Source organism: Bathycoccus prasinos (genome assembly GCF_002220235.1).
Source record: "Bathycoccus prasinos genomic : chromosome_5".
NCBI lineage: Eukaryota > Viridiplantae > Chlorophyta > Mamiellophyceae > Mamiellales > Bathycoccaceae > Bathycoccus > Bathycoccus prasinos.
The window spans coordinates 403,094-417,262 of NC_024004.1; the positions used below are offsets into that span (position 1 = coordinate 403,094).

At 49.7% G+C, this 14,169-nt stretch overlaps 9 protein-coding genes and 1 non-coding gene across 10 annotated transcripts; 3 read left to right on the plus strand and 7 right to left on the minus strand.

Moving 5' to 3' along the window:
- Positions 1-15: 15 nt before the first annotated feature.
- Bathy05g02260 (unknown protein) lies at positions 16-1,449 on the minus strand (the record flags this gene model as incomplete). The annotated part of the gene is made up of 1 exon (XM_007513091.1): positions 16-1,449. One exon carries the CDS (start codon positions 1,447-1,449, stop codon positions 16-18), a length of 1,434 nt encoding a protein of 477 aa, XP_007513153.1.
- Positions 1,450-1,609: 160 nt separating this feature from the next.
- Bathy05g02270 (predicted protein) lies at positions 1,610-2,875 on the minus strand (the record flags this gene model as incomplete). The annotated part of the gene is made up of 1 exon (XM_007512941.1): positions 1,610-2,875. The coding sequence occupies one exon, from the start codon at positions 2,873-2,875 to the stop codon at positions 1,610-1,612; it is 1,266 nt and encodes a 421-aa protein (XP_007513003.1).
- A 519-nt stretch (positions 2,876-3,394) lies between these two features.
- On the minus strand, positions 3,395-3,925 carry Bathy05g02280 (unknown protein; the record flags this gene model as incomplete). Its single annotated transcript, XM_007513208.1, has 1 exon — positions 3,395-3,925. The coding sequence occupies one exon, from the start codon at positions 3,923-3,925 to the stop codon at positions 3,395-3,397; it is 531 nt and encodes a 176-aa protein (XP_007513270.1).
- Positions 3,926-4,067: 142 nt separating this feature from the next.
- On the minus strand, positions 4,068-4,547 carry Bathy05g02290 (conserved hypothetical protein; the record flags this gene model as incomplete). The annotated part of the gene is made up of 1 exon (XM_007513244.1): positions 4,068-4,547. One exon carries the CDS (start codon positions 4,545-4,547, stop codon positions 4,068-4,070), a length of 480 nt encoding a protein of 159 aa, XP_007513306.1.
- Positions 4,548-4,758: 211 nt separating this feature from the next.
- Positions 4,759-4,831, plus strand: tRNA_Thr_AGT. Its single transcript has one exon. It is a non-coding gene; the product is annotated as a tRNA-Thr (tRNA).
- Positions 4,832-4,967: 136 nt separating this feature from the next.
- Positions 4,968-6,044, minus strand: Bathy05g02300 (predicted protein; the record flags this gene model as incomplete). The annotated part of the gene is made up of 1 exon (XM_007513173.1): positions 4,968-6,044. The coding sequence occupies one exon, from the start codon at positions 6,042-6,044 to the stop codon at positions 4,968-4,970; it is 1,077 nt and encodes a 358-aa protein (XP_007513235.1).
- A 75-nt stretch (positions 6,045-6,119) lies between these two features.
- Positions 6,120-6,608, plus strand: Bathy05g02310 (predicted protein; the record flags this gene model as incomplete). Its single annotated transcript, XM_007513206.1, has 1 exon — positions 6,120-6,608. One exon carries the CDS (start codon positions 6,120-6,122, stop codon positions 6,606-6,608), a length of 489 nt encoding a protein of 162 aa, XP_007513268.1.
- Positions 6,609-6,670: 62 nt separating this feature from the next.
- Bathy05g02320 (peptide chain release factor 1) lies at positions 6,671-9,490 on the minus strand (the record flags this gene model as incomplete). The annotated part of the gene is made up of 1 exon (XM_007513006.1): positions 6,671-9,490. The coding sequence occupies one exon, from the start codon at positions 9,488-9,490 to the stop codon at positions 6,671-6,673; it is 2,820 nt and encodes a 939-aa protein (XP_007513068.1).
- A 62-nt stretch (positions 9,491-9,552) lies between these two features.
- Positions 9,553-10,404, plus strand: Bathy05g02330 (predicted protein; the record flags this gene model as incomplete). The annotated part of the gene is made up of 1 exon (XM_007512846.1): positions 9,553-10,404. The coding sequence occupies one exon, from the start codon at positions 9,553-9,555 to the stop codon at positions 10,402-10,404; it is 852 nt and encodes a 283-aa protein (XP_007512908.1).
- Positions 10,405-10,498: 94 nt separating this feature from the next.
- Bathy05g02340 (DNA topoisomerase I) lies at positions 10,499-13,942 on the minus strand (the record flags this gene model as incomplete). The annotated part of the gene is made up of 1 exon (XM_007513119.1): positions 10,499-13,942. One exon carries the CDS (start codon positions 13,940-13,942, stop codon positions 10,499-10,501), a length of 3,444 nt encoding a protein of 1,147 aa, XP_007513181.1.
- Positions 13,943-14,169: the final 227 nt, after the last annotated feature.

Genomic DNA, 14,169 nt, shown 5'->3' on the forward strand with positions numbered 1-14,169 from the left:
GTTTTCCCCGATTACTCACCCGCCGCTCGGAGGAAATATCGGCCACACGCGACAGCACCCGTCTTGTCGAGTGCACACGAGTAACTCTTTTCCGCCTTTTTTGCGAAACTGGACCGAAGCGACGCCGGGGAGTCGGTCGGTTCGGACCAACTTTTCCGTTTTTAAACACGCGAGAATGGGCCCTATACGGTGTGCGGGTCCGGAGTCCCAGCATTTTCGGTGGGAGAAGATGCGGGTTTTCCCGTCCCAGTACCCGACGGCGAGGAGTTTGCGGTCGGCGCGGAAGGAGAGAGAGGCGACGCCTTGGGTGGATTCGTCCGGGGAGTGATACGGACCTTTCGTGGAGTCTTTTTTTAGAGCGAAAATTTCTTCGTAGACACCTTCTGAGACAGACAGAAGTGAAAAGTTCGCGATCACAGACCTGAAGAGTTCGATTCCCATATAGAGGGTGACGGAGCCGTCCGCGCACCCGATGGCGACTACGTGCATTCTATCCTTGCAATCTATGTTCTCATCTTCTTCATCGTTCTTCCTCTGTACGTAACTGTCTATGCACGTGACCATATCTTTAAAACATCGTTCGGTGTTGTTTGGTAGATGAACATTTGAGTTCGATGAGCCGGCGTCGAGGAAGTCTCCCTCGTCTGTTCTCACGACAGTCACGTGTCCGCTTTCGTATCCAATCATTAAAGTTCGTCTGGAGAGAAACTTCAACGCAGACACGCTCCCGTACTTTTCGTTGTCCTCTTCCTCTTCCTCTTCTCCTTCTTCGCTCCCTTCTCCCGTCGTCACCTTTTCCCTCTTCTCCAACAGTATCGGTTTCGACGTCATCCTTCCTCCTTCCAAATCGACCGATACGAGCTCCACGGCGCCTCGTTCGCTCGCCGGTCGAGCTACTACTACTCCACGTTTTATTTCCTCTTCTAACGACGACACCGTTGTTATCACGTTCGACATTGGACAAAACGTGTGACACTCGCTCTCTGTTTCTAACACTTGTTTCAGCATCGGTTTCCGTCGCCACCGTTTCGGCGGGAAAATATCTTCGTCTTTCTCTTCGTTCTCTTCAGGTGAGGAAACCCACAAGCAAACCGTGCCGTCTCTTTCGTGCGTGAGAAACGTACATCTGTCTGACTCTTTACAGTCTTCGACAATTTCGATCGCTAAAATCGACGAGGAAACTTTCCTTTTGGGGTCGCGCGTGGTGTTCTCGTCGTCGTCGTCATCGTCGTCGTCATCACCGACCGTCCACACGTTCCTTTTCGTTTCCCCGTTCCAAAGTTTCACTCGTCCGTCGCCGTCTGCGGTCAACAGCAAAAACCGATCGTTCTCTCCACATTCGACGACGGAGGAGCACTGACAATCGGTGCCACTTTGGCCACGAAACACGGACGGGTCCGGCGGTGGCGGTTTCTTCGACTCTTCTTCCGCGTTTTTGTTCTTAATCATGCGGGTGTCTTTTTGTGTCGTGCATTGGGAAACAGTTGCTTGGTTTTGCGAGATATTTTGTGTGTTGTCGATGCTAACAGAATACGATGATTTCGTTGTTCATGATGGTGATACACGGTGGTTGCTACTATTTTTAGTTTATCTTTCCTTTATTCAGCACCTACGTTGATGTGTGTTTGTGCTGCGGCGAGATATTTTGTTGTTGATGTTGATACATGGTCGACGACCCGCTCGCGGTCGTCGTCGCGTGGTGGTTCATCGGCGATCCGCTCGCGCTGCTGCTTCCGTTATTGTTGATGAGTTGCTCTTCGATCGGCATGGACCACTTACTGGCGATGGATTTCGCGCGTCTCCACGGCGGCGTGTCCATCTTCCTCGCCGCAAAACTCGAGTTCAACTTGACCGCCATGAAGTCGATGATTTCCAAAAGCCTCGAGAAAGTGCCGACGAATTCGCTCGGTAACTCGTCCAACAAACGTTGGTACCGCGGCGTGGCGTTGGCGATGACAAAGTGCGACCGTAAATCTGCCTCGACGATGATTCTTTGCAAATTGAGCTCGTTCGGCGGTAACGACGACGACGACGAAGACATCCGGGACGAATACGAACTCGCCGACCCAACCGCGTGTTGTCGTCCTTGCATCGTCATCATCTCTTCTTCGTTGTACGCTCTCTCGCCCACGCGCGCGTACTCCGGGTCTATCCAGACGTACGAGTGCACTAAATTCCTCAACGCGCACGCGCCTCGAAACTTGCTGCTCGTCGCCACGCGCACTTCTCGATCTTCCCGCCCTGTTTTCGCGAACATTTCTTCAATCGTTTGTTTCAATCTGAAGCATTTTTCTCGCTCTCGTTCCTCGTCTTCCGATTCTCTTCGAGTTATTTGGTGGAGAGTCGGTGTTGCTATTGTCTTTTCGTTGTTGTTGATGTTCTGCGCGGAGGCAGCATCCTTTTTTTTGTTTTTGTTGTTGTTTATAGAAGATATCCTCTGAAAACTCGTCCTCGCGATTTCCAACACCTCGCGTTCCACCTCGGTTTCCGGCCTCGTCAGGCGTCGTATCGCGTTCACGTCTTTCATCTCTTCGTACTCTTCGTTTTCAAATTCCTGTTTTTGTTTTTGTTGTTTTTGTTCTTCTTCGTGTGGTAATTCCGGCGTCGTCGTCTGGCTCCTCCTCGACTTAAACCTTTCGTCTCGATGATGATGTTCCCTTCGCTTCGGCGGCACCGGTGGCGGTTTTTCCTCCTCCTCGTCCTCGCATAATTCTTCTCCGAAGAGCAAATCCTCGAAGTATTGCGCGTCGTCTTTCACCACAAAGTCTCTCTCGTTGCCTCCTCTTTTCGAGTTGAAAGAGTCGTCCTCTCTTTTAAACGCCTTCTTCTTTTTCGCGTCGTCGTCGTAAGAGAGAGACGGTTTCCACGCCGTCATCCTTGGTCTTCTTGATGTTACTTTTAGATATTCCTGAGGATATTCCTTTCCCGGGGAGAACAAATTTTCGTATCTATTCGTTTAAAATGAAATCTTCTACGAATGCGCGCGCTCGCTTTTCAGAAGAGATATAAAACGTAAACTCTCCTTTTAACGAATACACTATCGCTCTTTTCGCGTTTCAAAGGATTTGCTATATTGTCGTTTTGTGCTTTAATATGTGCTAAAGAACGAGCACAAGCGCGCGTGAAATGGCGTGTGTCGTCCTTCTGTTCTCTCTTTTGTTCTCTTCTTTTTGAAGATTTTTTGGGATTTTTGAGATTTTGCTGACTCGACACAAAGATGTTGCTGACCGACACAAAAGTAAAGGACTGCATTGACCCGCCTCTTCTGGACTACGAAAAGAGATGGAGACGTCTTTGTTATGAGTAACGACTTTGTGCGATTATATCTGCGTTTTTGGGGAGACGTGCTTTTAGTATCTCTATTGTCTTCTAAAGTATTTGTATTATATATATTTTAAGGCAACTTTGGTTCTAGAAACCAGGCGGCTATGGCAACCAGCAGGACGTTTCTGCAGTCGTTTTTACTGTTGTTCTCGTTATTAGTAGTATGAGTTCGTCGTCGGCCGTTTTCCGCCAGGGCGGTAAAATTCGTCTTTTCGAGAACGAATTCGAGCGAGGAGAGCTTGCGGTCGAGTTCGGCGACGTGTCGCTCGAGAAAATTCGTTTGAACCTGCAAGAAGTTTTCGGAGAAGCAGGCGTTTTTTGGGAGCATATTTGGGACGGTCGCGTGTAATTCCTCGAGCAAATCCGCGAATTTTTCTCGCACGCGCTCTATTTTTGGTCTCAAATCGCGTTCGAGCTTCGCGCGCCAGGCGAGGACGGCGGTTTCGCGTTTCAGCGCCGCCGCTCGCGAGTAGGCTTTGTTTTCCTCCTCCGTGGGGAATACTAATAAAGAGAACGGCGGCGACGACGACGTCGATGCAACGCCGCTGTAATTATTCGTATTTTCCATCCTCAAATACGCGTTCGAGTATTCGGTCAACATCTCTCTCCCTCTTCTCTTCGCGACGGCGTCGTATTCCGTTTTCAGTTTCTTCGCGTTGGTATCAATCGTCCGGAGTTTCGAGTTCAGCTCGTGAATTGGCACTTCGTTTGAACTCATCGTCCTCGTAAACGTTCGCTCTTCTTCAAAACTCTAAATCTAAGCCTTGCGGCGTCAACACGACGAGCTCTCGAAACCTTCTCAAATAGTGCTCGTACTCTTTCTCCGAAGACGAATCTGCTGATGCTGCTGAGAAAAGCCCCGCGTGGCCTTCGTCGTCGTATCGTCGTCGTAACTCTGGGTTTGAGAGCACTCCGTACGCTTCGGAGATTTGTTGAAACCGTTCTTTGTTCGCGTCTTCTTCTTCTTCGTCTTCTTCTTCTTCTTGTTGTTGTCGGCGCCGTCGTCCGAATTTATCGGGGTGGCATCTTAAGGCTAACTTTAAATACGCTCTGCGAATCTCCTCGTCCGAAGCGAACGTGGAGACGAGTAAGGTTTCGTAGTGATTATTCGTATTGGCCTTGTCCTCTTTTTCTGGTCCTCCGCGCGATGGTGGTGACTTTGCGTCTTCTTCTTGCGCGTTCATTTGTGAAGAAGGAAACGTGTTGGATAAAAATGTGGCCATTTTATGCGCAATGATGAATGCGCGAATACGATCAGAGAACGCCACGAAAGAGCGAGAAAAAAGGCACGGAATGAAACTTTGCCACGTGTTCTCACTCCTCGATGGCATCGAGGCGTCCAAAACGCGCTCGCGTGTGGTCTAAAACAGACCTTTGTATTTAAGGTTTGACGATATATTTATTTCTTATTTTTGGCTTTGAGAGCGCAAATTCGCTTTTGTGGCCAAGTGGTTAAGGCGCCCGCTTAGTAAGCGGGAGATCGCGAGTTCAATTCTCGCCAAAAGCATCACTCTTTTTTTGCTGCTTGGCGCCGCGTTTTGTTACGATATATATACGCGAACAACAACGGTGGTGTGTGTTATTTCAATCTGTGTCTCTTTTGAATTCAAGTAGTATTACAAGTTTTTTTCGCTCGCCGTTCGTTACCACGTGTGCGTGTATGAGTCGTCATCTTCGTCGGTAACATCATAATAGTCGTCGTCGGAATCGGTAGTGTGTAGTACTCCACCTTCATATGACCAGTCTTCTGGTAATGGACAGTTATTGTTGAGGAGGTATTGTACACATTCGGGGTGGTTGTTCTCATGTGCGAATCGAACGGCCTGAGAGTCCCAAGGCGCTTCGGCGGTTTCGTGCAAGTACTTCAAACAGTCTAATTGGCCGTTCATGGCTGCATTCGCACACGCCCATTCGTTATATTGATCATACTTACGCTCAACAAGATATTCGAGTATGTGGAGATGACCACTTTCAGCCGCCCATTCGGCAGTACCCGAAGTCCAAGGCACTTTGCCTTCTTCGTGTAAGTATTTGAGCATCTCGAGTTGACCTCCTATGGCAGCAATTTCACACGCCCTCCCATCGATAGGACACTCATTTGCAACGCAATACTTTACCATTTCCAGATTACGTTGGTTTACAGCCACAGTAATCGTCCCTTCATCCCACTCACACTTTTTCTCCTCTCGCGCCCACTTGAGCAACTCGAGTTTATTCGTTTTAGCAACTCGAATGCAGAAAGAAGTTTCGCCTTCGCCCCACCAACTCGGCCACAACGATCGATTCTCCCATGCAAACTCCAAAGTCGATATCGATGACATCTGTTCAATATAACACTTCCATTTCAACTCCTCCTCGCGAGATGATCTCTTAATCAACTTTCTCGTTTCACCATTCACTTCGTACAAGAATTTCACATCCATCGAATTCAATCTCGGAAGAATGTGAGCGAAACAAATATCGTCGTTATTCACGATCAAATCCCACACATCCCTCTCCCCAATCCGCCTTTTCTGCCCTCGCGTCCTCACTCCAGAAGACATGACCTTCTCGCGAGAGACGACAAAAACAGCAGCGGTGTTCTTTTTCTTCTTCGTCTTTACGTGTTTGTTTTTTCCATCATCACCACAAAAGTGCGGCCGTTTTGGACTTTTGCGCACAACAACAACAACGTAATAAATACTAGTTAGAGTACTAATAAGATCACAAACGCGGCGCATCACGCGCGAATATAAGAGAGATAGAGAGATAGAAAAAGACAGTAGAGTAGAGAGTTTTATAACACCGCGTAAAAAATGAGCAGCGAAGGAGGCGGACACCACATGCGACGCACCTCCTCCTTGGCAAACATCAAACAGATGGCAAATCACTTCCCGAAACACGTCCGAGAACAAGCCGCGAAACAAGATTTTAAACACGAAGCCGTGCAATACGCGTTGTGGATTCCGTTTGGGTTGGTATGTCAACACTTCGAGTACGAGAAGATGGCGAACTTATTCTTCACGTGGTTTATTCTCGGAGAGTTGATGCTGATTTTCATGCACGTGGACAGAACGTTTTCGTCCGTGTTGAAGTGGTACAACGTGTTATTATTCGTCGTGCCGGTGGCGATTTATTTCATCAAAGAGCTGATGATTCCAGAGAATAGCTTTTACATGTTTTTCGTGGAGTACGTGATATTCGGGACGTTGGCGTTTGCGATCGTTATTCCGTTCATTCCGAGACATTTGTTGCGCGGGTTCGACTGGTACCCGATGATAAAGAAGATGGGATTTAAGAGTTGAGATCGATTGACTATGCGCTACCGCAAACGACTACTGCTTTTATACAAAACTATTTTACATATCTAAACGCTGCTGCTTTTTAACATTTGCTCTTCCAAGTCGCACTTGTGCAAGTCTCGGATGAACTCGTCCAAGCCGAATCCGTCGAGAAGTTTTTGGACGTCGTTCACGACGACGCCGGTACCTCTGTGGTCTTTACAACGACCGTCTTTAAAGTTATACGTTCGAATTCTTTCCGAGCGGTCTGCGCTTCCTATCAAACTTCGTCGCATCTGCGCGTTTTCGGCGGCAACCTTACGTCGTTCGATGTCGTATACTCTCGCTCGCAACACGGACAAAGCTTTCGCTTTATTCTTGTGTTGCGACCGTTCGTCTTGGATGACGACGGTGACGCCGGTCGGGATGTGGACGATTCGAACGGCTGAATTCGTGGTATTGACGTGCTGTCCACCCGCGCCAGACGCTCGCATGGTTTCAATTCTCACGTCCTTTGTTTCGTCGATGTGAATGTCACTCTCTTCGGCTTTCGGGATAATCGCCACGGAAGCGGTGGAGGTGTGAATTCGCCCTTGCGTTTCCGTCGCCGGGACGCGTTGCACTCGATGGACGCCGGATTCAAACTTTAAATTTTTATACACGCCTCCGTTTGCTAACTCGTCCTCTTCCCCGTCTTCTTCGTTGAGATGAATCGTCGGATTACCATTGCTATTAATTTCCGCCATAGCTTCTCGAACTCCGCCGCCTTTTTCTTCTTCGCTGTAACTCATCAAATCAAACTTCCAGTTTCTCCTCCTGGCGTACATTTCGTACATGCGAAACAACTCGGCGGCGAATTTTGCCGCCTCGGCACCACCCGCGCCCGCTCGAACTTCTAAAATAACGTCTCTCGAATCTTCTGGGTCTTTCGGTAACAGTTGATGTTTCAGCTTTGTTTCTAATTCCGGCAACGTGTCGTTTTGTAACGCGTTCAATTCGGATTCCAACTCGGCGTCTTTCGATTTCTTGTTCTTGTTCTCTTCGTTGATGAGTTGTCTCAACACGTCGATTTCTTCCAGCGTATCTTTATACTTTTGGTACAACGAGACCAACGACTTCAACTCGCCGGCACTTTTATAGTCGTTGTTTTCGGTGTATTCGTGGAATAGCTTCAACTGATCTTCGAGCTTTTCAATCGGGAAATTCGTCGACGAAGTTGACGTTGAATACATTCTCCGCGTTTTCGAGGAAATTTTCCGTTCCAGAGCGCTCGCCACGCGCAACATTCCAGCCTCCCGAAACATCGGCGCCGTGACTTGCATACCAATCGGACGTCCATTTGACACGCTTCTGCCGCACGGAATAGATACGCTCGGTAATCCAGCCAAGGACATTGGCACCGTCAAAGCGTCTTGCGCGTACGATTCAACTTTCGATTCTCTCAAAACATCCTCTAAAAATGGCGCTTCCCGAGCGCTCGTCGGAGTTAAGAGAACATCGCACGAGCGTTCGAAGATGTCCTTAAACTCGTTCGATATCCTCTGGCGAATCTTTTCGCTGTTTTTGTACGCGCCTTCGACTCTTTGTGAAGATAAAGAAAACGCGCCTGAAACGATTCGTCGTTTGACTTCCTCGCCGAATCCGTCGTCTCGCGAAGCGCTGAATTTTATATCGTCGTACCGGTTCAAATTTGAAGACGCTTCCGCGCACACCAAGACGTAATACGCCGGTAACGCTAACTTTACGGACGGTAAAGATACCGGAACAATCGTCGCGCCTAATTCTTCGAACGCTTCGATTGATTTTGTCCAACTTTCCATCACTGCCGGAGTCGTTTCTTCGAGGAAAAATTCACCCGGGATGCCCACGCGCACGCCTAACAATGGCAAGACTCTATCGCTATTACTACTACTACTACTATTACTACCGCTACCATTATTGTTTCCACCTTTCGTCTTCCCTGATTCCAACCACTCTTTAAAATTCATCTGCGATTCCGAAATCAACTCAGTCGCGACGCTCGAAATGCGTCCGTCTTCCTCCACCGTTTGCCCGTCTTTCGGGTCCGCGCCTTGCATGATGGCTAAAGTAATCGCCGCATCGCAGACGTTTCTGGTCAAAATCCCCGGGCAATCGAACGAGCTCGCGTACGCGATTAAACCGTACCTCGAACACCTTCCGTAGCTCGGTTTCGTACCGACGACGCCTTGAAACGCCGCCGGTAATCGAACGCTCCCACCCGTATCGCTCCCGATGGCGACTAAACACGTCCCGTTCGCCACCGCCGCGGCGGACCCGCCGGAAGAGCCCCCGGGACTCAACCTCCCATCGATTGGATTCTTCACCGGCGCGTTTATACCGTTTCGCGAGTGACTCCCCATCCCGAACTCGTCCATCGTCGTCTGCCCGAAGACCACCGCGCCGCTCTGCTCCAATCGATCGATCACCGTCGCCGTATACGAGCACTCGTTTTTGCTCAACATTTTCGACCCCGCCGATACGATTTCCCCTCGCATGGCAAAATTATCTTTCACCGCGATTGGTATCCCGTCTAAAAACGATATCGACGGCTTTCCGTCTCTTCTGTTCGCATCCGATTTTCTCGCCTTTTCCAACGCTTTCCCGAGCAAATCTTGCGACTGTTTCTCTCGTCCTTTCCCCACGAACGCGTGCATCATTAGTTGCCCGTCTAAATCGACCCTCCGTTTGGAAAAGAGGACTAAATCTTCGCTCGTCAAAGTTTCTCGCGCGAACTGTAACTGCGCCTCGACGGCGGTTTCGGGAATCTTCGTCCTCGCGATGGGTTCGCCTAAACTCCCGCTCGTGCTGCTGAAACGACGACTCCAACTTCTCCTCCGCCTCCAAATGGTGGCGAGCAGACTCCTTTTCCCTCCTCGCGACCCCATCGTCGTTTCTTTCGCTCAAAAGAAGAAGGTTATGAATAAAAGCGTTCGACAACTTGTGAAGAATGCATTCCTTCGGGAAAACGTCAGACATTTTCTTCATCATCATCATGTCTTCTTCATCGACGGTTACGACGCCGTGTTATCACCGCCCGCGCTTTTGCGAGTACTCGCATCGTCACCACTCTCGATGTAATCATCCTCATCGAGGATTAGGACGAAAAAGCGCGTTAAAAGTCTCCTTAAAGGCGCAAAGAAGAGGAGGAAAAGGAACCGATGACGACGACGCAGACGATAAAGAGTTGACGGAGTACGAGAAAAAACTCCTCCGACAGAAGGAAACGAGGGACACCAGGAACGCATTCATCGGGTTCTCACTCGGCGCGGCGTTAGTAGCCACCGTAGCGGTGAGTTCATCCACGTCGGGCGTGTACAACATCGATTTCATGGACGCGTTTCACGAACGAGATCCCGTGAGGAGTTTCACCGTCTACGGAGACGTGAGCAAAGAGTACAAGGTGAACAAATACGACAACGTGGGACACATCATCGGACGAACCAGAGGAGTGTCCGTGACCTCGTGCGCACAACTGGTGCCGTATTCGGGCGATTCTCGAGGGGATAAAGGCATCACGAGACCTCCGAACGAGGATTTTCGATCGTGCGAAAACATCGCGCAGCCGCTGGAAAAGGTGGAGACGGTGGCGGATATCGCGCCGAGTTGCGAGCGAGCGTGCGGGAGGAGTTGTCGAGAGGCGACGAAGGCATACGACGAAGATCAGAAGAAAAGGTTTGGGTTTGGGTTCGATAAAGAGGAGGAAGGGAAAGTGTTGCAAGCGTGCGGGCGGCAGTGCAATGCGAACTGTATTAAAAGTGGAACCGGGCAGTACAATTTTTTGATACCGTTTCGATTTTGAAACCTTACTTAGGGCGCCGCTGCCGCCGCGAGAACGTCAACCCACTAGTAAAAGGGAACAAGCATTTAAGCTGATCTAACATTACGTAAAACATCTAGTTCGCGACTGTATTCTCTTCTTCGCGCTTGAACTGCTCCAATCGACTCTTGGCGTCGGTTTCGTATTTTGATTTCGTCGTCGCGTCTAATTCTTTCCACATGGCGCCTAATTTTTTCGAAGCTTCGCCGAGCGAGACTCCGGGGTTTTCCTTCTTGACGTTTTCTCTGTTGTCTTTTGCGAATTGAAAATACGCCGTGAGCGGTTTCTTTCTCTTCGGCGTCGTTTCCTTTTCGTCGTTTACGTCGCTTTCTTTCGAGGTGGCTTTTTTCGTCGTCGTCGTCTTTGTCGTCTTCGCTTTCGCCGCTCGCTGCTTCTTCTTCTCGGCTTTTTCTTTCGCGACCTTTTCTTTCGCCGCCTTGGACGCGAATCGTCCTTTGGTCCGAGTGCTGTCCGGTTTCCTGCGTTTCTTCTCGATCAAATCCTTCGCTTGCGCTAACGTCATATTTCTGGGGTCGTTTTGTAACTCCTCGCGCATGAACTTTGCGGGAATCGAAGCGAGAGTTTCGCCGAATTTCACGTAGTACCCGAATTTACCTAAACTCAACGTCACTTCGCCGCAGTGCGCTTCGCGGTTGATTTCTTTTTCCTCGTCGACGAACGCCTCAGTGGCGTGTTCGCCGAGGTGAATGGGAAACGCGAGAAAGTACAGAGCATCTTCGAGCGTTACTTCTTCCGGTTTTTTGCCGATGTTCGAAACGCCGACGCGTCTTGGTTTCTCAGCTTTTTGTGTTGCCTTTTTTGTCTTTTTTGTCTTTTTCTTTTCGCTTCCGTCTTCTTCCTCGCTCTCGTCTTCGACCACCTGCTCTGCCGATGGCACGACGATGGTATGATCGACTAATTCTACGTACGGTCCATACGGTCCCATCTTCATGACGACTTCTTTCATGTTGTTCGTATTTGGCATGAATCCGAGACTTTTCGGAAACGCTTCCATTTGCGCGCTTTCGGAATTCTCGTCTCCCAATCCTTTCAGAGGACGCAACGGAGCCGTGAACGAACACGCGGGGTAGTTGGAGCACCCGATAAAACCACCTTGTTTGGATGGTTTCAACCCGAGTCGGCCGTTTTCACAACTCGGACACTTTCTATTTGCGCCTTCCTCCGCGTCCTCATCGACGCGACCGAATAAATGCATGCCCAACCGCTCGTCGAGCGCGTCTACCACGGCCCGAACTTCAACCGTCGAGACTTCCTCGCACTCGCTTTTAAACGGCGTCCAGAAATCCGTCAGTAAGTCCGTGTATCGCTTCTGTTCGTTGGCAACATCGTCTAAGGTATCTTCCATCGTCGCCGTGAAATCGTATTCCACGTACTTGGAGAAGTACGAAGCTAAAAACGCAGAGACGAGAATCCCTCTGGAATCGGGAACGAGTTGGGCGCCGTTCTTAGCGACGTAGCCTCGGGCGACTAACGCGCGAAGCACGGACGCGTACGTCGACGGTCGACCAATGCCTCGCTCTTCCAGAGCTTTAACGAGCGTTCCTTCGGAAAATCTCGGCGGTGGTGCCGTTTCGTGGCGGGACGGAGAACACTCGGCGACGTAAATCGAATCGCCTTGGTTCAATTTGGGAAGCCACGATTCGTTTCCAGGCGACGACGTTGACGCCGCCGATGATGAATCGTCTTCATCGTCGTCGTCCTCGTTCGAATCCTTTTCATCACCATCATCGTCTTCATTCACTTGAGCGTCTTCGGGATCGTCCTCTTTTCCTCTTCTCGCGCTGACGACATTATATGCGGCTAAATATCCTTCAAACGTCAACCTGTGCCCGTTCGCGCGCAACACTATTTCTTTCTTCTTCTCCGATTCGTTGTTGTGCACGTCCAACGCGATTTTCTCCACCGTGGCGGAGCTCATTTGAGACGCCATTGAGCGCGCCCAAATCAAAGCGTATAAACGCGCCTCGTCGGAAAATTCACCAAGTCTTTTACCAACCTCTTTGGGATGTCGCGCGGCAGACGTTGGTCGAATCGCCTCGTGCGCTTCTTGCGCGTTCTTCTGCTTCTTTCTAAAATATCGAGGTTCATCCGGAACGTGCTGCTTAGAGAAGATGCCTTCGATGACTTTGCGCATCTCCGCTACGGCAGTTTTTGACGCGTGCGTCCCGTCCGTTCTCGGGTACGTGATTAAACCATCGCCAAAACTGCCTCCTTCGTAGAGTTTCTGCGCGGCGCTCATGCACCTCGACGCCCCGAAACCTAAACGCTTGGACGCTTCTTGTTGCATCGTCGACGTCGTAAACGGCGGTCCCGCCGATCGTTTCGTTTCTTTCTCGGTCACTTCTTTCACTATCCACGCGCGCGTATTTTTGATGCGTCGCACCATTTCTGCCGCGTTCTCATCGCTTTCGATTGTAAACTTTGAAATTTTCTTCCCTTCGAAACTGAGCAACTTTGCGTCGAACGCGCTCCTGTCTGGACTGCTTTCCCCGCCTAAAGTCGCCTGGACCGACCAATACGGTTTCGGAACGAACGCCTCGACTTCCGTTTCTCTCTCCACGACTAATCTCAACGCCGCCGATTGCACTCTTCCAGCCGACAAACTGGTCGCGTTCGGTAACTTTCTCCAAAGCACGCCGCTCAACGTAAACCCGTATAAATAATCTAAAGCTCTTCGCGCTAAATACGCGTCCACTAACCGTAAATCAATCTCCCTTGGTTTCCCGAACGCCTCTAAAACTGCATTCTTCGTGACTTCCGTAAACGTCACTCTCGATACGTGCTTACTCTTACTCTTACTACTACTGCTACCACTCGACGACGTCGTCGTCGTCGTTGCTTTTTTATCCTCGCCGCTCAACAGCTTCTTCTTCTTCAACATCTCCAGCACGTGCCACGAGATCGCCTCGCCTTCTCTATCCGGATCGGTCGCTAAAACCACCGCATCGCACTTCTTGCACGCGTCGTAAATCTCCCTCATATATTTCGCATTCTGCACGGTCGCAGTCCACTTCATCTCGAAGTTGTTGTTAAAATCAACGCTCCCTTCTTTGTTCACCAAGTCTCTCACGTGTCCTCTCGTCGCGAGCACGCGGTAGTCCTTACCGAGATAGTTTTCAATCGTTTTCGCTTTCGCCGGAGATTCCACGATGACTAAAGACTTCTTTCGTTCATCAGCACTCGAATTCAAACTTGACCTGCCATATATAGATTCAACCGAAGACGAAGATGCGAACGTTCGTAAAAGTATTCCTCCTCTTCGCCAAGACGTAGGCGTCTTAGGTATTCCCACAAAACCTCCCACGAAGGAGTGACTGCATCTCTTTCCTCCTCCTCCCCAGGAAAGAGACACAGGTACTAAAACACCTCCTCGTTTTCCTCCTCGTAACACTCTGCGCATCATTGTCATCGTGTTATCCTTTCTCGTTGTCTTCTTCTTCCCAAAAGGAACGCACACGCCTCTCTTTTGTTCTCCAATTGGTTGAAACGACAGTTGCATTTGAACGCGAGATGAGAGACAGAAAGGCGCGCAGAAAAGCGAGAACACTTTTAGTAGCACAGAGTCGCTCTCGCCGCCGAATTGAGTGCGCAGAGATAAACGACGCGCATCTATTTTTCTCTCTTTATTTCTTTCGTGTACTCGTCGTGATCTTTCGTTTACGTGGTTTCTTTCTCTCTTTCTTTGGGGAAAATGGAACCAATTGGCGGCACTTTGAATCTCTCGAT